Consider the following 26,032-nt stretch of genomic DNA (forward strand, 5'->3'; position numbering starts at 1 on the left):
ACCGGTCTTTCCTTTAGATTTTTCCGTGACCCTTCGGAAACTTTCGACTCCACACGGGCGATATTTCAGTCGCCAGGGGATCTCAAAAAAAAAAAAAAAAAAAAAAAGAGCTGAAGCAGAGGTTCAGCATCATCCTTATAAACCCACTACAGGTCAGACTTTCCTACCACCTGGAGGGTCCCAGGGTAGGCGCAGGTCGGTGGTCCTATGGGAAGAACTGAGAAGGCTGGGGCAAACTAGATTTCGGAACAACCATCTCAGGAGTCCCTCGGCAGGGGGCGGCCGATTTACGATGACAAGAGTCATACTGCAGGCGGCGCTCCATATGCTTCTAACCGCAAAGAGTGTTGATCCCTGTTTTTCACATATCATTTGAATCGGGACAGTTCTCAGGCCTTTGTTTTCTTCTCACGTTCCGAAGCCAGTTGGCTCGGCCAGACCTATTCTGGCCTTACAATCCTTTCAGTCTGTGATTGCTTTTTTTTTTTTGAACAAGAAAGGGAGTTTTTACGTGTCCCTTGTCTTCAGAGATGCCTGTTTACTGATTTCAGTTGGACGGGCTTTTCTCAGATTCACATTACAGGATTCTCATTTTCACTGTCAGTCCTTTCCTCTCGGTATCTCTTCCGCTCCCACAGAGTTCAGGAAGATCACAGAATAACTCTTTCAAGGGCAGAAGGTGACGTTGGTTCCCTAAATGGACAATCTACTGCTGCTTTCCCACTCTGTACATTAGGTGGCTTCTGAATATCCGGAGGATCCAGGAGCTTATGGTTCAACACAGATCCAATTTATGCTCCTCATAGACGTTTCTCAACTTGGTCCGTCAGAGGATTTTTCCTTCCTCGGCACCAGGTACTCTATTCCTTCAGTCAAGTTGCGACGCAAGGAGTGGTCGCCTCCATTCCTCTCTGAGCGGGGGACAACATTCCTCTCTGAACGGGGGACAACATCCCTCTCTGAGCGGGGGACAACAATCTTCTTTCCGGGTCAAGCCACCAGGTCAGACTCCCGGGGGAGAAAACATTCCCCGGAGTTTTGTCAGCTGGTCCGCTGTGGGCGGAGATTTCGGATCGACCTCAGGGCGTTCTGACTGACTTTTTAACCCTTTACTACTCTCGGGCGTGAGCTCGGGCAGTAGCCGAGGAGGCCCTCAGGGCTCCGGGGAGTTTTCTGGTTATTCTATCCGGCCTCCCTTTTTAATTTCTACCTCCGGTTCGGTAACACAGGAGGGGATTATGCGTGCTAGTCCTCTCGGTGGCTCTGGTTGGGCCACAGATGTCTTGAAGATACAGATACACCTGTTGTCAGTAGAGGAGCCTATGCTACTACCTCGACTGGACTGTCCACTTCAACAACTTTTCCTTGTTCAATCTTACACTGGTTCCGTGTAACCGTGTGACTGTTCACGAGACCTCAGAAGGGAGTAGTTCCCTAGGTTGGTTAGGCCTACCGGGCCCCGATTTCAGAAGTCTGTTACCTCTTCTCGCTTTTGCCACTTTTGGAAAACTGTATCGGACATAATAAGCATAAAAGGGGTTTTCCCCTTCTTTCAGTTACCATTCAGCCGTCATCTTTGGTTTCTCTGGGAGGTTTTGCTCCGCTGCGCTTCATACCACACTGACCTGAATTTTAGGTCTCTGTTTTTTTCGGTTTTCTTCCAAAAGAGATTAGCCTAGCGGCCGTAGGTTCGGCCTCTTTTTCAGGGAGTGCTCTATGGCATCTCCCCCGGCTGAGTTTCGGTCTCAGCGGTCGTTTCTTCCTGAGGGGATGTCCATTTTTCCGACAAATCTGACACTAGTGTTTTTTGGTCCTCTTTGAATGTTGTCATGGCTCGCCGACTCTCCCTACAGAGGTCTTCGGCTATTCGACAAAGTGTTTTCTTCTTGGTGCTGTACAATGCTCCCGTGCTAAATAGCCGGGGTCCCAACATACGCTGGGCCGTTGGATACATCTAACCATCAGACAGTCTTCTTGGAGGTTGCTAGGGAGCCTCCGTATTCCATTTCAGCGCACTTAACGCGCGTGGTAAGACCTTTGTGGGCGGCTGCCCGTGGGGTCTCCATAAATAGTTTGTCGGGCGGCTACTTGGTCGGACTGACATTCCTATTGTCAAATTCTACAAGTTTGACACTTTTGCGGCCTCTGCATCACAATTTGGCCGAGCAGTTTTTACAGGACTCGCAGCGCTCTCCCGCCCGTTTTTGGGAGCTCTGGGACGTCCCCATTGTAACTACGCTCCAGTGGCCCCTAGTGGATGAAGGAGAAAACAGGATTTTGGTACTTACCGATAAATCCCTTTCTCCGATTCCACAGGGGCCACTGGACGCCCGCCCAGCGCTGTTCCTCCTTGTTTTTTGCTTAACGGTTTGCAGATCACCATATGACTGCTTGTTGAGTTCAGGCTAGCCTGGTTTTTTGTCAGGTTCTGTTCCAGGTTTAGTTTGGGTTATCCTGGTTTACAGGGCGTCATTAACCTCCTCTACCTTAAGGTTTGTTTATTCCATCTCTCATCGGGCACAGTTTTACGTAGACTGGCTTGGAGGGGAGATAGTAGGGGAGGAGCTAGCCACAGGTTGAGAATTTTAAAGTGCCAGCTCCCAATTACTGCCTACTATATCCCCATTGTAACTACGCTCCAGTGGCCCCTGTGGAATCGGAGAAAGGGATTTATCGGTAAGTACCAAAATCCTGTTTTTTAATTTATTTTTTTTATAAACACATCTCCAGGGTGCAAATCTACTGTGGTCACAGCTACAGAGGGCACAACTGTGGCCATACTCCTTCCCTGTGACCTGTGAAGCCACGCCAGGGGAGACACTGGGATGAGGGAGTTCGTGAGATGGTGGGGGACACTGGGCTGTATGGGGAGGCACTGAGCCGGATGGGAAGGGGGCAGGAGATAGGGGTGTGACACTGGGTTTTTGGGAATCTGTGTTTCTGGACTGATTGGTGAGTTCTGGATGGGAGGGCGGTGAGATGGCACAGTGGACTGGTTGGGGAAGGAAGGGGGAAACACTCTGCTGGCAGGGTCAGTAATGGTGGGGAACATTGGGTGGAGAAGGGGCAGACACTATGAAGGGAGCATTGGCCTGCTGCTGTTCAGTTTCTGCCTGGCCCCGCACACTGGCTCCAGCACCGCACACTCACACCCCTTCTCCAGTGTCCCTGCACCCTACCCGCATCCTCAATTACTTCTGCACTGCCAGCTCTGCAGGGATCTGTACCCCGGTGGCGGGTTCGGCAAACTCCATCACTCTGCCGGCTCTGACACAGACCTCGTCTCTCGCGTCGCTGACTTCCCGGCCCCAGAGCGCTGCTGCTTCCCGCGGTCGGTGGAATGACTATGCTGGCTCCCTCACTCCTCTCAGCGGGAGTGTGGTACTCTCTCTGGCCGGCATTGCCGTTTTCCCGCCCAGCAGCAGCCGCCTGACGCACACGTCTGACCAATAAAGTCAGAGCAAGCGCCAGAGTCAATCCCAACGGAGCGCGTCCCCGGGGACCTACTCATTCTTAAAAAGCGAGTCCCCAGTCCTCGTTTTTGGGTAAAATACATGCTATAGCGCAGTTTTGTGATGACTGCTGCAGGAGAATTTTAAGACATATGTCAGCTAATGCTACTGCATACACACCTACACAATCGATGTCATGATATTGAGTGATCGGTCTGACGATTGTATAGGTGTGTACACTTTGTTTACAATTATTGGGGAATGTGATTAAGTGCTTAATAGATACTGATACAATTAGTTAAGAAAATCTGGTTAAGCAGCTACACAATTACTAGACTTGGGTCTTCTATCAGTAATGTCGCCATCCATTTTGCAGCATCATGTCTTCTCCAGCATCCACACCAAGCCGCAGGAGAAACAAACGTGGGCGAAGCAGCAATCCTGCGACTCGTAAGTAAACAGCTTGTTATTGCATTACATTTATGCTATGTGCTAAAACATGAGTATTGGCAGTAGTTAAATTTATATTTATTTTGTAGTTAGTATTATAGGTGCTGCCAAACCTCCTACAACCCCTTCTAATAAGCTGAGTGCGCGTTCACTGGCGTGGGTCATTCAGTTTTCATCCACAGCATTGTCCTTCCTTGGTTATGATCATTATTAAAGGCAAGGTGTGGGATGGTGTTCTACATGGCTTGATAAGAGTTGTCATACAATGTTCTTTTGAAGCTCGCAGTGAGGAAGTTCACTCTCCTCCATCACAAAGACGTCGGACGGAGGACTCCACATCAATTGGTGAACTGCTGCCTATGCCAACTTCCCCATCCGGTGATCTCCAGAGCCCCAGTGGACAAGAGCTTCTGTTTTCTAGCCCGGCACCATCGCGACACTCTGGTATGGAGTTTTTCATGTAGTTACCGTACAATTTATTTTTCAGATACAGTGTGTAACATAAGCATTTCATAAAATGTTTTAATAGCGGATGTTAAAACAAATACCACAGTTGTAGTTAGCAGCACTTTGGAATATTGCCAGAATAATTTATTTTTCTCTAGAGGATGCTGGGGTCCATTTTAGTACCATGGGGTATAGACAGGTCCACTAGGAGCCATGGGCACTTTAAGAGATTAATAGTGTGGGTTGGCTCCTCACTCTATGCCCCACCTACCAGACTCTGTTTAGAAAATGTGCCAGGAGGAGCCGGTCACAGCTAGGGGAGCTTCTAGGAGTTTTCTTAGTTTTATTGTTTTAATAGAGTAATTAGGTTACAGGAAGGCTGCTGGCAACAGCCGTCCTGCTTCGTGGGACTTAGGAAGGGGGGGGGGGAGTAGGAACCAACTCTTGAAGTTAATGGTTCTCTATCTCCGCTGACAGGACACTGAGCTCATGAAGGTGCAGCACGGCCGCCACCCCCTAACAGAGCCAGAAGAAAGAAGAGTGGTGAGTACAGCGCCGGCGGCTCGGTTAGCGGGTCGCTGATGGGAATGGTGGCACAAGGGTGGGAGCGCAGCTCTGACATGCTGCGCTCCATGAGGGCTCAGCAACAGAGTGCAGGCGCTTTGAGGGGCGTCCTGGGCCAGAGCAATCACCCTAAACTGGTACAAGCAGCTAACGGGCTAATCCCGCGGTTAGCATACAAAACCTCAGGCCAGTATAATCAAATTGTGCGGAAAGCCGCGTGCCATTACAGGGGGCGGGGCTTCTCAGAGTGGATCCAGTGCCATTTTCTCTTACGTCCTAGAGGATGTTGGGGACTCCGTAAGGACCATGGGGATATACGGGCTCCGCAGGAGACATGGGCACTTTAAGAAAGACTTTAGGTATGGGTGTGCAACGGCTCCTCCCTCTATGCCCCTCCTCCAAACCTCAGTTTACTATTGTGCCCAGAGGAGACTGGGTGCATTACAGGGAGCTCTACTGAGTTTCCTGTCAAAGTATTTTGTTAGGTTTTTTATTTTCAGGGAGCCTGCTGGCAACAGACTCCCTGCATCGAGGGACTGAGGGGAGAGAAAAAGTGACTGCCGTGTGTGAGGTGTATGGGAGCAATGGCGCACAGCTTCCCTGCTGTGCGTTACCTCAGTGAAGATCATGAATTCTTCTGCCGCCTTTGAAGTCTTCTTTTCTTCTCATACTCACCCGGCTTCTATCTTCCGGCTCTGTGAGGAGGACGGCGGCGCGGCTCTAGGACGGACGGCGAGGGGGGTGAGACCTGCGTACCGATCCTTCTGGAGCCAATGGTGTCCAGTAGCTTAAGAAGCAGAGCCTTGAAACTCACAGAAGTAGGTCTGTTTCTTTTTCATCCACTAGGGGTCACTGGAGTACTCTTGGGATATGGACGGTTTCCGCAGGAACAAGGCACTGAATATTCAAATTTAAAACTCTCCTCCCCTCCATATCCCAGAGTACCTCAGTGTTTTCTCTAACGTCCTAGTGGATGCTGGGGACTCCGTAAGGACCATGGGGAATAGACGGGCTCCGCAGGAGACAGGGCAATTTAAGAAAGAATTTGGGTACTGGTGTTCTCTGGCTCCTTCCTCTATGTCCCTCCTCCAGACCTCAGTTTGAATTTGTGCCCGGACGAGCTGGGTGCTACTTAGTGAGCTCTCCTGAGCTTGCTATAAGAAAGTATTGTTAGGTTTTTTTTATTTTCAGAGAGATTTGCTGGCAACAGACTCTCTGCAGCGTGGGACTGAGGGGAGAGAAGCAGCCCTACTCACTGAAGATAGGTCCTGCTTCTTACGCTACTGGACACCATTAGCTCCAGAGGGATCGTACACAGGATCTCACCGTTTGTCGTCCGATCTCGGAGCCGCGCCGCCGTCCCCCTCGCAGAGCCGGAAGACAGAAGCCGGGTGGAAGAAGCAAGAAGACTTCAAAATCGGCAACAGAAGACTCCAGTCTTCAAACTGAGGTAGCGGACAGCACTGCAGCTGTGCGCCATTGCTCCCACATTAAACCCACATACTCCGGTCACTGTAGGGTGCAGGGCGCAGGAGGGGGGGGGGCTCCCTGGGGAGCAATTAGGACCTCTTGGCAAAAGATGGGCATGTATACAGTTGGGCACTGTATATATGCATGAGCCCCCGCCATAATTTTACACAAACGCGGGACAGAAGCCCGCCGCTGAGGGGGCGGGGCTTCTTCCTCAGCACTCACCAGCGCCATTTTCTCTCCACAGCTCCGCTGAGAGGAAGCTCCCCAGGCTTTCCCCTGCAGATTCACGGTAGAAGAGGGTAAAAAGAGAGGGGGGGCACATAAATTAGGCGCAAAAACATTATATACAGCAGCTACTGGGTTAACACTAAGTTACTGTGTGATTCCTGGGACATATAGCGCTGGGGTGTGTGCTGGCATACTCTCTCTCTGTCTCTCCAAAAGGCCTTGTGGGGGAACTGTCTTCAAAAAGAGCATCCCCTGTGTGTGTGTGGTGTTGGTACGCTTGTGCCGACATGTTTGACGAGGAAGGCTGTGGAAGTAGAGCGGGAGCAAATGAATGTGGGGTCGCCGCCGACGGCTGATTGGATGGATATGTGGAAGGTTTTAAATGATGATGTTAATTCCTTGCATAAAAGGTTGGATAAAGCTGAAACCTTAGGACAGTCGGGGTCTCAGCCCATGCCTGATCCTATGTTGCAGAGGCCGTCAGGGTCTCAGAAGCGCCCACTATCCCAAATTGTTGACACCGATATCGACACGGATTCTGACTCTAGTGTCGATGGCGATGATGCAAAGTTACAGCCTAAATTGGCTAAAGCCATCCGTTATATGATTATAGCAATAAAGGATGTGTTGCACATCAGAGGAAACCCCAGTCCCTGACAAGAGGGTTCATATGTATGGGGAAAAAAGGCAGATGGTGACCTTTCCCCCTTCACATGAGCTAAATGAGTTATGTGAAAAGGCTTGGGAATCTCCAGATAAAAAACTACAGATTTCCAAACTGATGCTTATGGTGTATCCTTTCCCGCCAATGGACAGGTTACGCTGGGAATCCTCCCCTAGGGTGGACAAAGCTCTCACACGCTTATCCAAGAGGGTAGCCCTGCCGTCACAGGATACGGCCACCCTAAAAGATGCTGCGGATAGAAAGCAAGTGGGTACCCTGAAGTCCATTTATACACATTCAGGTACCTTACTAAGGCCGGTAATTGCTTCGGCCTGGGTGTGTAGTGCTGTAGCAGCATGGACGGATTCCTTATCTGAGGAACTTGATACCTTGGACAAGGATACTATATTAATGACCCTGGGGCATATAAAAGACGCTGTCCTATATATGAGAGATGCTCAAAGAGACATTAGCCTACTGGGCTCTAGAATAAATGCAATGTCGATTTCTGCCAGAAGGGTCCTGTGGACTCTGCAATGGACAGGCGATGCCGACTCAAAAAGGCACATGGAGGTTTTACCTTACACAGGTGAGGAGTTGTTTGGGGAGGGTCTCTCGGACCTGGTCTCCACAGCTACTGCTGGAAAGTCAAATTTTTTGCCATATGTTCCCTCACAACCTAAGAAAGCACCGTATTACCAAATGCAGTCCTTTCGATCGCAAAAAGGCAAGAAAGTCCGAGGTGCGTCCTTTCTTGCCAGAGGCAGGGGCAAAGGAAAGAAGCTGCACAACACAGCTAGTTCCCAGGAACAGAAGTCCTCCCCGGCTTCCACTAAATTCACCGCATGACGCTGGGGCTCCACAGGCGGAGCTAGGCCCGGTGGGGGCGCGTCTCCGAAATTTCAGCCACAAGTGGGTTCACTCCCAGGTGGATCCCTGGGCACTAGAGATTGTGTCTCAGGGATACAAGCTGGAATTCGAAGAGATGCCCCCTCACCGATACCTCAAATCGGCCCTGCCAGCTTCCCCCTTAGAGAGGGAAATAGTGTTAGCTGCAATTCACAAATTGTATCTTAAGCAGGTGGTGGTCAAGGTTACCCTCCTTCAACAGGGAAAGGGTTATTATTCGACCATGTTTGTGGTACCGAAACCGGACGGTTCGGTCAGACCCATATTGAATTTAAAATCCCTGAACATATACCTGAAAAGGTTCAAGATGGAATCGCTCAGAGCTGTCATCGCAAGAATGGAAGGGGGGGATTTTATGGTGTCTCTGGACAGAAAGGATGCATACCTTCATGTCCCCATTTATCCACCTCATCAGGCGTACCTCAGATTTGTGGTACAGGATTGTCATTACCAATTCCAGACGTTGCCGTTTGGTCTCTCCACAGCACCGAGAATATTTACCAAGGTAATGGCGGAAATGATGGCGCTCCTGCGAAAGCAAGGGGTCACAATTATCCCATACTTGGACGATCTCCTCATAAAGGCGAGGTCCAGAGAGCAGTTGCTGATCAGCGTAGCACGCTCTCGGGAAGTGTTACAACAGCACGGCTGGATTCTAAATATTCCAAGGTCGCAGTTGATTCCCACGACTCGTCTGCCCTTCCTGGGCAGGATTCTGGACACAGACCAGAAGAGGGTTTATCTCCCGATGGAGAAGGCTCAGGAGCTCATGACACTGGTCAGAGATCTATTAAAACCAAAACGGGTGTCGGTGCATCACTGCACGCGAGTCCTGGGAAAGATGGTGGCATCATACGAGGCCATTACCTTCGGCAGGTTCCATGCGAGGACCTTTCAATGGGATCTGTTGGACAAGTGGTCCGGATCACATCTACAGATGCATCGGCTGATCACCCTATCCCCCAGGGCCAGGGTGTCTCTCCTGTGGTGGCTGCAGAGTACTCACCTTCTCGAGGGCCGCAGATTCGGCATTCAGGACTGGGTCCTGGTGACCACGGATGCAAGCCTCCGAGGGTGGGGGGCAGTCACACAGGGAAGAAATTTCCAAAGGCTGTGGTCAAGTCAGGAGACTTGCCTTCACATCAATATCCTGGAACTAACGGCCATAAACAACGCCCTAAGTCAAGCGGAGACCCTGCTTCGCGACCAATCGGAGCTGATTCAGTCAGACAACATCACCGCAGTGGCTCATGTAAACCGCCAAGGCGGCACAAGGAACAGGGTGGCGATGGCGGAAGCCACCAGAATTCTTCGCTGGGCGGAGAATCACGTAAGAGCACTATCAGCAGTGTTCATTCCGGGAGTGGATAACTGGGAAGCAGACTAACTCAGCAGGCACGACCTCCACCCGGGAGAGTGGGGACTTCATCAAGAAGTTTTCACGCAGATTGCAAGTCGGTGGGAACTGCCACAGGTGGACATGATGGCATCCCGCCTCAACAAAAGCTACAGAGGTATTGCGCCAGGTCAAGAGACCCTCAGGCGATAGCTGTAGACGCACTAGTGACACCGTGGGTGTTCCAGTCGGTTTATGTGGTTCCTCCTCTTCCTCTCATACCCAAGGTGCTGAGAATCATAAGAAAGAGGAGTGAGAACAATACTCATTGTTCCGGATTGGCCAAGAAGGACTTGGTATCCAGATCGGCAAGAAATGCTCACAGAGGACCCGTAGCCTCTGCCTCTAAGACAGGACTTGTTGCAGTAGGGGCCCTGTCTGTTCCAAGACTTACCGCGGCTGCGTTTGACGGCATGGCGGTTGAACGCCGGATCCTAGCAGAAAAAGGCATTCCAGATGAGGTTATTCCTACGCTGATAAAGGCTAGGAAGGACGTGACTGCTAAACATTATCACCGTATATGGCGAAAATATGTTGCTTGGTGTGAGACCAGGAATGCCCCTACGGAGGAATTCCAGCTTGGCCGTTTCCTTCACTTCCTACAGTCGGGAGTGACTTTGGGCCTGAAATTGGGTTCCATTAAGGTCCAGATTTCGGCCCTATCTATTTTCTTTCAAAAAACTGGCTTCTCTACCTGAAGTTCAGACGTTTGTAAAGGGAGTGCTGCATATTCAGCCCCCTTTTGTGCCTCCAGTGGCACCTTGGGACCTTAACGTGGTGTTGAGTTTCCTGAAGTCACACTGGTTTGAGCCACTCAAAACCGTGGAGTTAAAATTTCTCACGTGGAAGGTGGTCATGCTGTTGGCCTTGGCTTCAACTAGGCGTGTGTCAGAATTAGCAGCTTTGTCACATAAAAGCCCCTATCTGGTTTTCCATATGGACAGGGCAGAATTGCGGACCCGTCCACAATTTCTGACAAAAGTGGTGTTATCTTTTCATATGAACCAACCTATTGCTGCCGCCTGAGTCTCCATCTGCCTTCTATACACACTGGCAATTGCAGGGAGGCTCAATCGGAGCTGCCCGTGGGAGCACAGGTCAGCCGCCTGCTGTTGAGAGCCTACACATCGTGCCACGCAAGGTGCCAGCCGTCCGGATATTGCAGCTGCGTGTCGGCTATACACAGCCGCATTTCATCTAGTCCGGCGGTCACATCAGGTACGGCTCTCCACTCCCCGTGCAGGGGCCAGCGGCTGACCGCAGCAACATCGCTCCGGGCTCTCCCCCTTGTCACAGCGGCTAGTGGTTCACCATATGATGCATTTGCTCACAGCATCAACTACGTGAGCGTCAATTTAATGTTACACGGGTCCGGTCTACTTCAGGATCATTGGAATAAGTACATAGTTATCAATGATCAGGACTGTTCGGTACTCATGTGGACCAAGTGAGTTATATGTATGTCAACACAGACTTTTTTTAATTTTTTCTCTTAACAGTTACTAATCATTGCTGTTATTATCTTATTTTCTCTGACGTCCTAGTGGATGCTGTGTGAACTGTGTCAGAGGACCCTGGTTTCCGGAGCTACCCTGAAGGTACTGGATGCTAGCCAGATTGACAGTATTGTTCCTGAGTTTCTGCCTACCCGGGTGGCTTTTCCTTTGGACCAATTAATAAGAGCTTGATTGAGAACTGCTTTCCATCAGTTCTCCATCCAATCTGGTAATTGTTCAGTCCCCCAGGGACACCACCGTGGAACACTTATTTCTCTATCGTCCTAGTGGATGCTGGGGTTCCTGAAAGGACCATGGGGAATAGCGGCTCCGCAGGAGACAGGCCACAAAAAGTAAAGCTTTTCCAGATCAGGTGGTGTGCACTGGCTCCTCCCCCTATGACCCTCCTCCAGACTCCAGTTAGATTTTTGTGCCCGGCCGAGAAGGGTGCAATCTAGGTGGCTCTCCTAAAGAGCTGCTTAGAAAAAGTTTAGCTAGGTTTTTTATTTTACAGTGATTCCTGCTGGCAACAGGATCACTGCAGCGAGGGACTGAGGGGAGAAGGAGTCAACTCACCTGCGTGCAGGATGGATTGGCTTCTTGGCTACTGGACATCAAGCTCCAGAGGGACGATCACAGGTACAGCCTGGATGGTCACCGGAGCCGCGCCGCCGGCCCCCTTGCAGATGCTGAAGTCAGAAGAGGTCCAGAATCGGCGGCTGAAGACTCCTGCAGTCTTCTAAAGGTAGCGCACAGCACTGCAGCTGTGCGCCATTTTCCTCTCAGCACACTTCACACGCGGTCACTGAGGGTGCAGGGCGCTGGGGGGGGGCGCCCTGGGAGGCAAATGTAACCTATATAAAGGCTAAAAATACCTCACATATAGCCCCCAGAGGCTATATGGAGATATTTAACCCCTGCCTGATTTCTCTAAATAGCGGGAGACGAGCCCGCCAGAAAAGGGGCGGGGCCTATCTCCTCAGCACACGGCGCCATTTCCTCTCACAGCTCCGCTGGTCAGGACGGCTCCCAAGTCTCTCCCCTGCACTGCACTACAGAAACAGGGTAAAACAGAGAGGGGGGGCAAATTTATGGCGATATTTTGATATAACAAAGCAGCTATAAGGGAGCACTTATTATAAGGCTATCCCTGATATATATATATATAGCGCTTTTGGTGTGTGCTGGCAAACTCTCCCTCTGTCTCCCCAAAGGGCTAGTGGGTCCTGTCTTCGTTAGGAGCATTCCCTGTGTGTCTGCTGTGTGTCGGTACGTGTGTGTCGACATGTATGAGGACGATATTGGCGTGGAGGCGGAGCAATTGCCAAATATGAGGATGTCACCCCCTAGGGAGTCGACACCGGAATGGATGCCTTTATTTATGGAACTACGGGATAGTGTCAACACGCTAAAGCAGTCGTTTGACGACATGAGACGGCCGGACAATCAATTAGTGCCTGTCCAGGCGACTCAAACACCGTCAGGGGCTGTGAAACGCCCTTTGCCTCAGTCGGTCGACACAGACCCAGACACAGGCGATGACTCCAGTGGTGACGGTGACGAATCAACCGTATTTTCCAGTAGGGCCACACGTTATATGATTTTGGCAATGAAGGAGGCGTTACATTTAGCTGATACTACAGGTACCACTAAACAGGGTATTATGTGGGGTGTGAAAAAACTACCTATAGTTTTTCCTGAATCAGAAGAATTAAATGATGTGTGTAATGAAGCATGGGTTGCCCCTGATAAAAAGCTGATAATTTCAAAGAAATTATTGGCATTATACCCTTTCCCGCCAGAGGTTAGGGAGCGCTGGGAAACACCTCCTAGGGTGGACAAGGCGCTAACACGTTTATCTAAACAAGTGGCGTTACCCTCTCCTGAGACGGCCGCACTTAAAGATCCATGGAAAATATCCAAAAAAGTATATACACACATGCAGGTGTTATACTACGACCAGCTATAGCGACTGCCTGGATGTGCAGTGCTGGGGTAGTTTGGTCAGAGTCCCTGATTGAAAATATTGATACCCTGGACAGGGACAATATTTTACTGTCGTTAGAGCAAATAAAGGATGCATTTCTTTATATGCGTGATGCACAGAGGGATATCTGCACACTGGCATCACGGGTAAGTGCTATGTCCATTTCGGCCAGAAGAACTTTATGGACGCGACAGTGGACAGGCGATGCGGATTCAAAACGACATATGGAAGTTTTGCAGTATAAAGGGGAGGAGTTATTTGGAGTCGGTCTATCAGATTTGGTGGCCACGGCTACAGCCGGGAAATCCACCTTTCTACCTCAAGTCACTCCCCAACAGAAAAAGGCACCGACCTTTCAACCGCAGCCCTTTCGTTCCTTTAAAAATAAGAGAGCAAAGGGCTATTCATATCTGCCACGAGGCAGAGGTCGAGGGAAGAGACAGCAACAGGCAGCTCCTTCCCAGGAACAGAAGCCCTCCCCGGCTTCTACAAAAGCCTCAGCATGACGCTGGGGCTTCTCAAGCGGACTCGGGGACGGTGGGGGGTCGTCTCAAAAATTACAGCGCGCAGTGGGCTCACTCGCAAGTAGATCCCTGGATCCTGCAGATAATATCTCAGGGGTACAGGTTGGAATTAGAGACAGATCCACCTCGCCGTTTCCTGAAGTCTGCTTTACCAACGTCCCCCTCCGAAAGGGAGACGCTTTTGGAAGCCATTCACAAGCTGTACTCTCAGCAGGTGATAGTCAAGGTACCTCTTCTACAACAAGGGAAGGGGTATTATTCCACTCTTTTTGTGGTACCGAAGCCGGATGGCTCGGTAAGGCCTATTCTAAATCTGAAGTCCTTGAACCTGTACATAAAGAAGTTCAAGTTCAAGATGGAGTCACTCAGAGCAGTGATAGCGAACCTGGAAGAGGGGGACTTTATGGTATCCTTGGACATCAAGGATGCGTATCTCCACGTTCCAATTTACCCCTCACACCAGGGGTACCTCAGGTTCGTTGTACAAAACTGTCACTATCAGTTTCAGACGCTGCCGTTCGGATTGTCCACGGCACCTCGGGTCTTTACAAAGGTAATGGCCGAGATGATGATTCTTCTTCGAAGAAAAGGCGTATTAATTATCCCATACTTGGACGATCTCCTAATAAGGGCAAGGTCCAGAGAACAGCTAGAGATGGGGATTAGCACTGTCTCAAGAAGTGCTAAAACAGCACGGGTGGATTCTGAATATTCCAAAATCCCAGTTAATGCCGACAACTCGTCTGCTGTTCCTAGGGATGATTCTGGACACGGTTCAGAAAAAGGTTTTTCTCCCGGAGGAAAAAGCCAAGGAGTTATCCGAGCTTGTCAGGAACCTCCTAAAACCAGGAAAGGTGTCTGTACATCAATGCACAAGAGTCCTGGGAAAAATGGTGGCTTCTTACGAAGCAATTCCATTCGGCAGATTCCACGCAAGAATTTTCCAAAGGGATCTGTTGGACAAATGGTCAGGGTCGCATCTTCAGATGCACCTACGGGATAACCCTGTCTCCAAGGACAAGGGTGTCTCTTCTGTGGTGGTTGCAGAGTCCTCATCTATTGGAGGGCCGCAGATTCGGCATACAGGATTGGATCCTGGTGACCACGGACGCCAGCCTGAGAGGCTGGGGAGCAGTCACACAAGGAAGAAACTTCCAGGGAGTATGGACGAGCCTGGAAACGTCTCTTCACATAAACATTCTGGAACTAAGAGCAATATACAATGCTCTAAGCCAGGCAGAACCTCTGCTTCAAGGAAAACCGGTGTTGATCCAGTCGGACAACATCACGGCAGTCGCCCATGTGAACAGACAGGGCGGCACATGAAGCAGGAGTGCAATGGCAGAAGCTGCAAGGATTCTTCGCTGGGCAGAGAATCATGTGATAGCACTGTCAGCAGTGTTCATCCCGGGAGTGGACAACTGGGAAGCAGACTTCCTCAGCAGACACGATCTTCACCCGGGAGAGTGGGGACTTCATCCAGAAGTCTTCCACATGCTGGTAACCCGTTGGGAAAGACCAATGGTGGACATGATGGCGTCTCGCCTCAACAAAAAACTGGACAGGTATTGCGCCAGGTCAAGAGATCCGCAGGCAATAGCTGTGGACGCGCTGGTAACGCCTTGGGTGTACCAGTCGGTGTATGTGTTTCCTCCTCTGCCTCTCATACCAAAAGTATTGAGAATTATACGGCAAAGAGGCGTGAGAACGATACTAGTGGTTCCGGATTGGCCAAGAAGGACTTGGTACCCGGAACTTCAAGAGATGATCACGGAAGATCCGTGGCCTCTACCTCTAAGGAGGGACTTGCTTCAGCAGGGTCCCTGTCTGTTTCAAGACTTACCGCGGCTGCGTTTGACGGCATGGCGGTTGAACGCCGGATCCTAAAGGAAAAAGGCATGCCGGAAGAAGTCATTCCTACTTTGATTAAAGCAAGGAAGGAAGTAACCGTGCAACATTATCACCGAATTTGGCGAAAATATGTTGCGTGGTGCGAAGATCGGAGTGCTCCGACGGAGGAATTTCAACTGGGTCGATTCCTACATTTCCTGCAATCAGGATTGTCTATGGGTCTCAAATTGGGATCTATTAAGGTTCAAATTTCGGCCCTGTCGATTTTCTTTCAAAAAGAATTGGCTTCAGTCCCTGAAGTCCAGACCTTTGTTAAGGGAGTGCTGCATATACAGCCTCCTGTGGTGCCTCCAGTGGCACCGTGGGATCTCAATGTGGTTTTGGACTTTCTAAAATCTCATTGGTTTGAACCACTAAAAAAGGTGGATTTGAAATATCTCACATGGAAAGTGACCATGCTTCTAGCCCTGGCTTCGGCCAGGAGAGTGTCAGAACTGGCAGCTTTATCTTTCAAAAGCCCATATCTGATTTTCCATTCGGACAGGGCAGAACTGCGGACTCGTCCGCATTTTCTCCCTAAGGTGGTGTCAGCATTTCATCTGAACCAGCCTATTGTAGTGCCTGCGGCTACAAGTGACTTGGAGGACTCCAAGTTACTGGACGTTGTCAGAGCATTAAAAATATATATTGCAAGGACGGCTGGAGTCAGAAAATCTGACTCGTTGTTTATATTGTATGCACCCAACAAGATGGGTGCTCCTGCGTCTAAGCAGACGATTGCTCGTTGGATCTGTAGCACAATCCAACTTGCACATTCTGTGGCAGGCCTGCCACAGCCTAAATCTGTAAAGGCCCACTCCACAAGGAAGGTGGGCTCATCTTGGGCGGCTGCCCGAGGGGTCTCGGCATTACAACTCTGCCGAGCAGCTACGTGGTCAGGGGAGAACACGTTTGTAAAATTTTACAAATTTGATACTCTGGCTAAGGAGGACCTGGAGTTCTCTCATTCGGTGCTGCAGAGTCATCCGCACTCTCCCGCCCGTTTGGGAGCTTTGGTATAATCCCCATGGTCCTTTCAGGAACCCCAGCATCCACTAGGACGATAGAGAAAATAAGATTTTACTTACCGATAAATCTATTTCTCGGAGTCCGTAGTGGATGCTGGGCGCCCATCCCAAGTGCGGATTATCTGCAATAATTGTACATAGTTATTGTTAACAAATTCGGGTTATTGTTGAAGGAAGCCATCTTTCAGAGGCTCCGCTGTTATCATACTGTTAACTGGGTTTAGATCACAAGTTGTACGGTGTGATTGGTGTGGCTGGTATGAGTCTTACCCGGGATTCAAAATCCTCCCTTATTGTGTACGCTCGTCCGGGCACAGTACCTAACTGGAGTCTGGAGGAGGGTCATAGGGGGAGGAGCCAGTGCACACCACCTGATCTGGAAAAGCTTTACTTTTTGTGCCCTGTCTCCTGCGGAGCCGCTATTCCCCATGGTCCTTTCAGGAACCCCAGCATCCACTACGGACTCCGAGAAATAGATTTATCGGTAAGTAAAATCTTATTTTTTATGTTGTTTCTGTATGATGTCACATTAAATTTATGTGTTTCTTCCCACATGTGGAGTTAATTATATGCTATATCTCGATGTGGATGAAGAGATTCATGGAACGACTATAAGGAATGTATATACATTTTACATTATTTTCTCGAGAGTTGGGAACACATTAATGAGGTGGCGCCTATTTGAGTAGGATCAGACATTGTTGCCAGCGTGGAATAATACCCCTTTCCCTGTTGTAGGAGGGGTACCTTGATTATCAACTGCTGGGAATACAGCTTGTGAATAGCTTCCAATACTGCCTCCCTGTCGGAGGGAGACGTTGGTAGAGCAGACTTCAGGAACCGGCGAGGGGGAGACGTCTCGAATTCCAATTTGTACCCCTGTGATACTACCTGCAGGATCCAGGGGTCCACTTGCGAGTGAGCCCACTGCGCGCTGAAATTCTTGAGACGGCCCCCCACCGTGCCCGAGTCTGCTTGCAGAGCCCCAGCGTCATGCTGAGGACTTGGCAGAAGCGGGTGAGGGCTTCTGCTCCTGGGAAGAGGCTGCATGGTGCAGTCTTTTTCCCCTTCCTCTGCCCCGGGGCAGGAACGAGCGGCCTTTTTCCCTCTTGCCCTTATAGGGACGAAAGGACTGGGTTTGAAAAGACGGTGTCTTTTTCTGCTGAGAGGTGACCTGGGGTAAAAAGGTGGATTTTCCAGCCGTTGCTGTGGCCACCAGGTCCGATAGACCGACCCCAAATAACTCCTCCCCTTTATACGGCAATACTTCCATATGTCGTTTGGAATCCGCATCACCTGACCACTGTCGCGTCCATAACGTTCTTCTGGCAGAAATGGACATCGCACTTACTCTAGATGCCAGGGTGCAAATATCCCTCTGTGCATCTCGCATATATAGTAATGCATCCTTTAAATGCTCTATAGTTAATAATATACTGTCCCTATCCAGGGTATCAATATTTTTAGTCAGGGAATCCGACCAAGCCACTCCAGCGCTGCACATCCAGGCTGAGGCGATCGCTGGTCGCAGTATAACACCGGTATGTGTGTATATACCTTTTAAGATATTTTCCAGCCTTCTATCAGCTGGTTCCTTGAGAGCGGCCGTATCAGGAGACGGTAACGCCACTTGTTTTGATAAGCGTGTGAGCGCCTTATCTACCCTAGGGGGTGTTTCCCAACGTGCCCTAACCTCTGGCGGGAAAGGGTATAGTGCCAATAATTTATTAGAAATCAGCAGTTTTTTATCGGGGAAACCCACGCTTTATCACACACCTCATTTAATTCATCTGACTCAGGAAAAACCACTGGTAGTTTTTTCACACCCCACATAATACCCTTTTTTGTGGTACTTGTAGTGTCAGAAATGTTCAATGCCTCCTTCATTGCCGTGATCATGTAACGTGTGGCCCTACTGGACATTACGTTTGTCTCGTCACCGTCGACACTGGATTCAGTATCTGTGTCAGGGTCTGTGTCGACCATCTGAGGTAACGGGCGTTTTAGCGCCCCTGACGGTGTCTGAGACGCCTGAACAGGCACTAATTGATTTGTCGGCTGTCTCATGTCGTCAACAGTTTTTTGCAAAGTGCTGACATTGTCACGTAATTCTTTAATTACTACCATCCAGTCAGGTGTCGACTCCCTAGGGGGTGACATCACTAACACAGGCAATTGCTCTGCTTCCACATCATTTTCCTCCTCATACATGTCGACACAATCGTACCGACACCCAGCACACACACAGGGAATGCTCTGATAGAGGACAGGACCCCACTAGCCCTTTGGGGAGACAGAGGGAGAGTTTGCCAGCACACACCAGAGCGCTATATATATACAGGGATAACCTTATATAAGTGTTACTCCCTGTTATAGCTGCTGTATTTATATATTAGCTGCCAATAGTGCCCCCCTCTCTGTTTTACCCTGTTTCTGTAGTGCAGGACTGCAGGGGAGAGTCAGGGAGCCGTCCTTCCAGCGGAGCTGTGAAAGAAAATGGCGCTTGTGTGCTGAGGAGAAAGGCTCCGCCCCCTTCACGGCGGCCTTTTCTCCCGCTTTTTTCAGGAAACTGGCAGGGGATAAATGCATCCATATAGCCCAGGAGCTATATGTGATGCATTTTTTTTAGCCATATAAGGTTTTTATATCGTTTTTATTGCGTCTCAGGGCGCTCCCCCCCAGCGCCCTGCACCCTCAGTGACCGGAGTGTGAAGTGTGCTGAGAGCAATGGCGCACAGCTGCAGTGCTGTGCGCTACCTTATTTGAAGACAGGAACGTCTTCTGCCGCCGCTTTCTCCGGATCTCTTCGCTCTTCTGGCTCTGTAAGGGGGCCGGCGGCGCGGCTCCGGGACCCATCCAGGCTGAACCTGTGATCGTCCCTCTGGAGCTAATGTCCAGTAGCCAAGAAGCCCAATCCACTCTGCAGTCAGGTGAGTTCGCTTCTTCTCCCCTTAGTCCCACGATGCAGTGAGCCTGTTGCCAGCAGGACTCACTGAAAATAAAAAACCTATTTAAACTTTTACTTCTAAGCAGCTCAGGAGAGCCACCTAGCTTGCACCCTTCTCGTTCGGGCACAAAAATCTAACTGAGGCTTGGAGGAGGGTCATAGGGGGAGGAGCCAGTGCACACCAGCTAGTCTAAAGCTTTTACTTTTTGTGCCCAGTCTCCTGCGGAGCCGCTATTCCCCATGGTCCTTACGGAGTTCCCAGCATCCACTACGGACTATGAGAAATAGAATTATCGGTAAGTAAATTCTTATTTAAAGTGATATCCCTGGGGTCATAAACTCTGGAATAGTACTAATCTGTACTTCTGTTATAAAAATAGCAGCAGGTATACAGTTATAGAGATGTCATTTTAAGGTTAAAGTGTGTATTGTACTCCCGGGAGATTTGTTGTTATCATTAATACATTTTATGCATTAAAATAAATGCTTTTTTATTTGATTGTTTAGCGCAACTTGGTAATTTTTTCTACTTGGGTGTGTTTTTGGGGATTGGCATTCCCTTCCCAAGCTGCTGCTGATAATCATCTATACACCACCACTCACTGAGCGCTCAGTTTATTTCCCCCTTTTCTATTGTGGTGCTTGTGGCTACTCGTGACTTGGAGGATTCCGAGTTACTAGATGTGGTCAGGGTTTTGAAGGTTTATGTAGCCAGAACGGCTAGAGTCAGGAAAACTATCGCTGTTTATCCTGTATGCATCCAATAAGTTGGGTGCTCCTGCTTCAAAGCAAACTATTGCTCGCTGGATCTGTAACACGATTCAGCAGGCTCATTCTGCGGCTGGATTGACGTTTCCAAAATCAGTAAAAGCCCACTCCACAAGGAAGGTGGGCTCTTGGGCGGCTGCCCGAGGGGTCTTGGCATTACAGCTTTGCCGAACAGCTACTTGGTCAGGTTCGAACACTTTTGCAAAGTTTTACAAGTTTGATACCCTGGCTGAGGAGGACCTTGTGTTTGCTCATTCGGTGCTGCAGAGTCATCCGCACTCCCGCCCGTTTGGGAGCTTTGGTATAATCCCCATGGTCCTTACGGAGTCCCCAGCATCCACTAGGACGTTAGAGAAAATAAGATTTTACTTACCGGTAAATCTATTTCTCCTAGTCCGTAGTGGATGCTGGGTGCCCGTCTCAAGTGCGGACTTCTTCTGCAATACTTGTATATAGTTATTGCTTAAATAAGGGTTATGTTGTGGTTGCATCAGGGTAGATCTGATGCTCCGTTGTTGTTCATACTGTTAACTGGGTAAGTTTATCACAAGTTATACGGTGTGATTGGTGTGGCTGGTATGAGTCTTGCCCTGGATTCCAAAATCCTTTCCTTGTACTGTCAGCTCTTCCGGGCACAGTTTCTCTAACTGAGGTCTGGAGGAGGGACATAGAGGGAGGAGCCAGAGCACACCAGTATCCAAATTCTTTCTTAAAGTGCCCTGTCTCCTGCGGAGCCCGTCTATTCCCCATGGTCCTTACGGATTCCCCAGCATCCACTACGGACTACGAGAAATAGATTTACCGGTAAGTAAAATCTTATTTTTGCGCCACATTAAGGATTCTGTAGGTTTCATGCTGAATGCACGGGCTACTTCCATGGCAGTCTCGGCACGCAGAGGACTCTGGCTACGACAATGGACTGCGGATGCAGAATCCAAGAAAAGCGTGGAGAACCTACCCTTCACAGGTCAGGCTCTGGGGAAGCATTGGATGCGTGGATCTCCACAGCAACTGCGGGTAAGTCAACCTTTTTCCCCTTAGCGGCACCACCGACTAGGAAATCTTAACCTTTGCCTACGTTGCAGTCCTTTCGGACTGCAAAATTTTAAAAATCCAAACACCCTCCACCTTCTTTAGAGGAGGTTGGGGAAAGTCCAGAAAACCTGCACAAACAGGTTCCCAGGTACAGAAACCAGGTTCTGTTTCTTCAAAATCTTCAGCATGACGGTGGCCTTCCCAGCCTGGAGGTCGGACAGGTGTGAGTGAGGCTAAAAGCTTTCAGTCACTGTTGGGCGTCGTCTTGCCTAGAACCCTGGGTAAAGGATATTGTTGCACTGGGATACAGACTGGAGTTTCAAGAACTCCCGCCTCACAGATTCTTCAAATCAGGCTTACCAGCTTCGCTGACAGAAAGTGCTATCCTACAGGAAGCCATTAAAAATTGCTTCAAACAAATGTCTTTGTTCCAGTTCCACCTCACCTACAACACAAGGGTTATTACACAAACCTGTTTGTGGTACCAAAACCGGACGGTTCGGTAATGCCGATATTAAACCTAAAGTAATTGAATCCCTACTTGAGGGAATTCAAGTTCAAGATGGAGTTTCTGAGATGATCTCTGGTCTGGAGGAGGTGGAATTCCTAGTATCCCTGGATATCAGGGATGCCTACCTTCACATTCCGATCTGGCCGCATCACCAGGCTTATCTCAGATTTGCGCTGCTGGACTGTCACTGTCAGTTCCAGGCACTGCCATTTGGCCTCTCCACAGCACCGAGGGTGTTCACCAAGGTAATGGCAGAGATGATGTTACTACTCCGCAGACAGGGGGTGAACATAATTCCACATCTGGACGATCTGCTGATAAAAGCATCTTCCAAGGAGAGGATGTTTCAGAGTATTGCTCTCTCAACTCGACTACTCCAGGATCATGGGTGGATCCTGAACCTTCTAATGTCACATTTGGAGCCGACAAGGAGACTGCCCTTCCTGGGGATGATACTCGACACAGAAGTGCAGAGGGTGTTTCTACCAGTGGAGAAAGCGTTGGTGATCAAATCAATGGTCCGGGATGTCCTGAAGCGAGCCCGGGTATCGGTTCCTCAGTGCATTCACCTTCTGGGGGAGATGGTTGCCTCTTACGAGGCTCTACAGTACGGAACATTCCATGTGAGGTTCTTCCAACTAGATCTCCTAGACAAATGGTCGGGATCAGATCTTCACATGCACCAGCAGATAACGCCTGTCGCCGAAAGCCAGAATTTCACTCATCTGGTGGCTGCAAACTTGAAACCTACTCGAGGGCCGCAGGTTCAGGATTCAGAATTGGATCCTTCTAACCACGGATGCAAGTCTGAGGTTGGGGAGCAGTTACCAAGGGGAAGACTTCCAAGGAAAGTGGTCAAGTCTGGAATCCATCCTTCCAATAAACATTCTGGAACTATGGGCCATATACAACTGCCTCCTACAAGCAGCACATCTTCTGCAAAATCAGGCAATACAGGTTCAGTCGGACAACGTAACGGCAGTGTCCTACATACACCGACAAGGCGGAACGAAGAGCAGAGCGGCTATGTCGGCGGTAACAAGAATCCACCTCTGGGCAGAAAAGCGCGCTGTCAACTGTCTTCATTCCGGGAGTGGACAACTGGGAAGCGGACTTCTTCAGCAGACAAGATCTCCATCCAGGAGAAGTGATAAGCCTATAGGGTGTACCTCAGATAGACTTGATGGCCTCTCGCCTCAACAAGAAGCTTTGGAGGTACTGTTCCAGGTCGAGACGCGGTGCATGCACTGGTAACTCCGTGGACATACCAGTCAGTGTGTGTGTTCCCTCCACTTCCACTCATCCCAAGGATTCTCAAACTCCTAAAGCTGGCCAAGAAGAGCTTGGTACGCGGATCTTCTAGAATTGCTGCTGGAGGATCCCGAGGACCTTCTACAACAAGGGCCGTTCGCCTACCAAGACTTACCGCGGCTACGTTTGACGGCATGGAGGTTGAACGCCAGATCTTAGCTCGGAAGGGCATTCCGACCAAGGTCATTCCTACCCTGATACAGGCTAGGAAGGGCGTAACGTCAAAACATTACGATCTGATTTGGAAAAAGTATGTGCCTTGGTGTGAATCCAAGAAGTTTCCAACAGTGGAGTTTCAACTGGGACGTTTTCTCCTCTTTCTGCAAACAGGTGTGGATATGGGCCTACGCTTGGGCTCCATAAAGGTCCAGATTTTGGCCTTGTCCATTTTCTTCCAGAAGCAATTGGCTGCTCTTCCTGAGGTTCAGACATTCTTGAAAGGGGTTCTGCGCATTCAACCACCCTTTGTGCCTCATACGGCACCTTGGGATCTTAATGTGGTGCTGCAGTTCCTGCAATCGGATTGGTTAGAGCCTTTACAGGACGTGGACGTTAAGTTTCTTACTTGGAAGGCGGTCACACTGTTGGCATTGACGTGTGTCGGAATTGGGGGCATTGTCATGCAAGAGCCCCTACTTGATTTTCCATGCGGATAGAGCTGAGCTCAGAACGCGTCAGCAATTTCTTCCAAAGATTGTCGGCTTTACATTTCAACCACAACCCATTGTGCCAGTGGCTACTGACTCCTCAATTACCTCAAAGTCCTTGGATGTTGTGAGGGCTTTGAAAATATGTGAAGAGAATTTCTCGTCACAGGAAGTCGGGTGCTCTGTTTGTTCTTTATGATCCCAACAAGGTTGGGTGTCCTGCCTCTAAGACATTTTCTCGCTGGATCAGATTCACTATCCAGCATGCTTATTCTACGGCAGGCTTGCCGTGTCCAAAATCTGTTCAGGCCCACTCGACTCATAAAGTGTGTTCTTCTTGGGCGGCTGCACGGGGTGTCTCGGCTTTACAGCTTTGCCGAGCAGCTACTTGGTCAGGGTCGAACGCGTTTGCTACGTTCTACAAGTTCAATACTTTGGCCTCTGTGGACCTTAAGTTTGGTCAATCTGTTCTGCTGGAACCTCCGCACTCTCCCTCTCGTACTGGGAACTTTGGTACATCCCCAGTGTACTAATGTGAACCCCAGCATCCTTTAGGACGTAAGAGAAAATAGGATTTTAATTACCTACCGGTAAATCCTTTTCTCGTAGTCCGTAGAGGATACTGGGCGCCCGCCCAGTGCTTCTTATTCCTGCATTGTTACTTGGTTCAGTATTGTTGGTTCAGCCGTTGCTGAATTGTTCAGAGTTGGTTAGCTTGGCTTTCCTGTAGTTGTATGTGTGAGCTGGTGTGAATCTCACCACTATCTGTGTATTTCCTTCTCTTGAAGTATTTCTGTCTCCTCTGGCATAGTTTCTAGACTGTCTGGTAGGAGGGGCATAGAGGGAGGAGCCAGCCCCCACTATTAATCTCTTAAGGCTCAAGTCTATACCCTGTGGTACTAAAATGGACCCCAGCATCCTCTATGGACTACGAGAAAAGGTTTTACCGGTAGGTAATTCAAATCTTATTTAAATCATTTATTTTTGAAAGCACACCACATTGTTAACTTGTAGTACTTACATATAATGTCTTTCTGCAGCTATTCAAAGTGAACTTGACCTGAGCTCTCCCCTGACATATGGAACTCCAAGCTCTAGAGTGGAGGGCACACCTAGGAGTGGCATCCGAGGTACACCTGCCCGGCAGCGGCCTGATCTGGGGTCTGCACGCAAACTCAAGCAGGTGGACTTACAGTCAGATCAGGTGGGTGTTTTTGACACTTTCTGTGTTAACCACTTAGAAGAAGCAGAGTGACCTGTTAAACGGTTCAATTTTTTTCTTTCCAGCCTGCTGCTGAGGAACTGGTTACAAATGAACAGTCTCTGGAACAAAAGCTGGTGATTTGGGGAACTGATGTCAATGTTATTACATGCAGGGAGAAATTCCAGGTGAGTAATTCTAAATGAGACTGAAAGATGGACAACATAAGGGCTCGCACAGGTTTAAAATCCAAGATATGAGAGCATCATTAAATGAGGAATGTCCCTACTAAAGGCCTCATGTATGTTGATGGTGGGGAAGTAATACATTTGGCAGAGACTACTAGAGAAAATGTATCACTGAGGTGAGAGGGTACTTTGCAAAAAAAAATTGTGTTCATATACAGTGATTGCGCTGATCCCCAAAAAAAAGTGCTCACTTTCAAAAATTGGGGTCCTACCGTTCTTTTTCTTGGTCCCATCGGAATGAAGGTTCCTATTAATCTTAATCTTGTTTGGACACTACAAAAGTGTTGCAAGGTGGGGGGATGGGGTGACAATTCTGCTGGGCTGTGTAGCATGCAGGACACCCTGTACCAGAGCTGTAACTAGACATTTTGGTGCCCTAGGCATAAAGTGAATTGATGGTCCACCTGCCAGATTGTAAAGCATAGGCAGTGCGCGCCTAAGGCGCGCTGCAAAATTTAAGGGGCGTGACCACATAATAGTGCCAGTTCACATTACACCACACAGTAGTGCCGCTTATACACATTGCACTAGGTAGAACCGCCTATGCACACTGCGCCAGGTAGAGCACGTTATACATATTGCACCAGATAGAGCACTTTATACACATTACGCCAGGTAGCTCTCTTTATACACATTGCGCCAGTTAGAGCGCATTATTATACACAATGCACCCGGTAGTGCACAAAGAAACAAAGTCCGAGGTGCGTCCTTTCTTGTCAGAGGCGGGGGCAGAGGAGAAAAGCTGCACAACACCGCTAGTTCCCAGGAACAGAAGTCCTCCCCGGCCTCTACACAAATCCACCGCATGTCGCTGGGGCTCCACAGGCGGAGCTAGGCCCGGTGGGGACACGCCTTC

The 26,032-nt window shown here is 49.4% G+C and overlaps 1 protein-coding gene across 3 annotated transcripts in view; it reads left to right on the forward strand.

Annotated features, from left to right (window-relative positions):
* MCM4 (minichromosome maintenance complex component 4) overlaps positions 1-26,032 on the forward strand; it is a 162,990-nt gene that overhangs the window by 42,408 nt on the left and 94,550 nt on the right. For all 3 annotated transcript variants that reach the window (XM_063923696.1, XM_063923698.1, XM_063923697.1), the window contains exons 2-5: positions 3,829-3,902; positions 4,182-4,346; positions 24,768-24,931; positions 25,015-25,116. In XM_063923696.1, coding sequence (XP_063779766.1) covers positions 3,833-3,902; positions 4,182-4,346; positions 24,768-24,931; positions 25,015-25,116 — 501 coding nt within the window. In that variant the 5' untranslated portion in view covers positions 3,829-3,832. The remainder of the gene's footprint in view (positions 1-3,828; positions 3,903-4,181; positions 4,347-24,767; positions 24,932-25,014; positions 25,117-26,032) is intronic.

Source organism: Pseudophryne corroboree, chromosome 5, assembly GCF_028390025.1.
Source record: "Pseudophryne corroboree isolate aPseCor3 chromosome 5, aPseCor3.hap2, whole genome shotgun sequence".
Lineage (NCBI taxonomy): Eukaryota > Metazoa > Chordata > Amphibia > Anura > Myobatrachidae > Pseudophryne > Pseudophryne corroboree.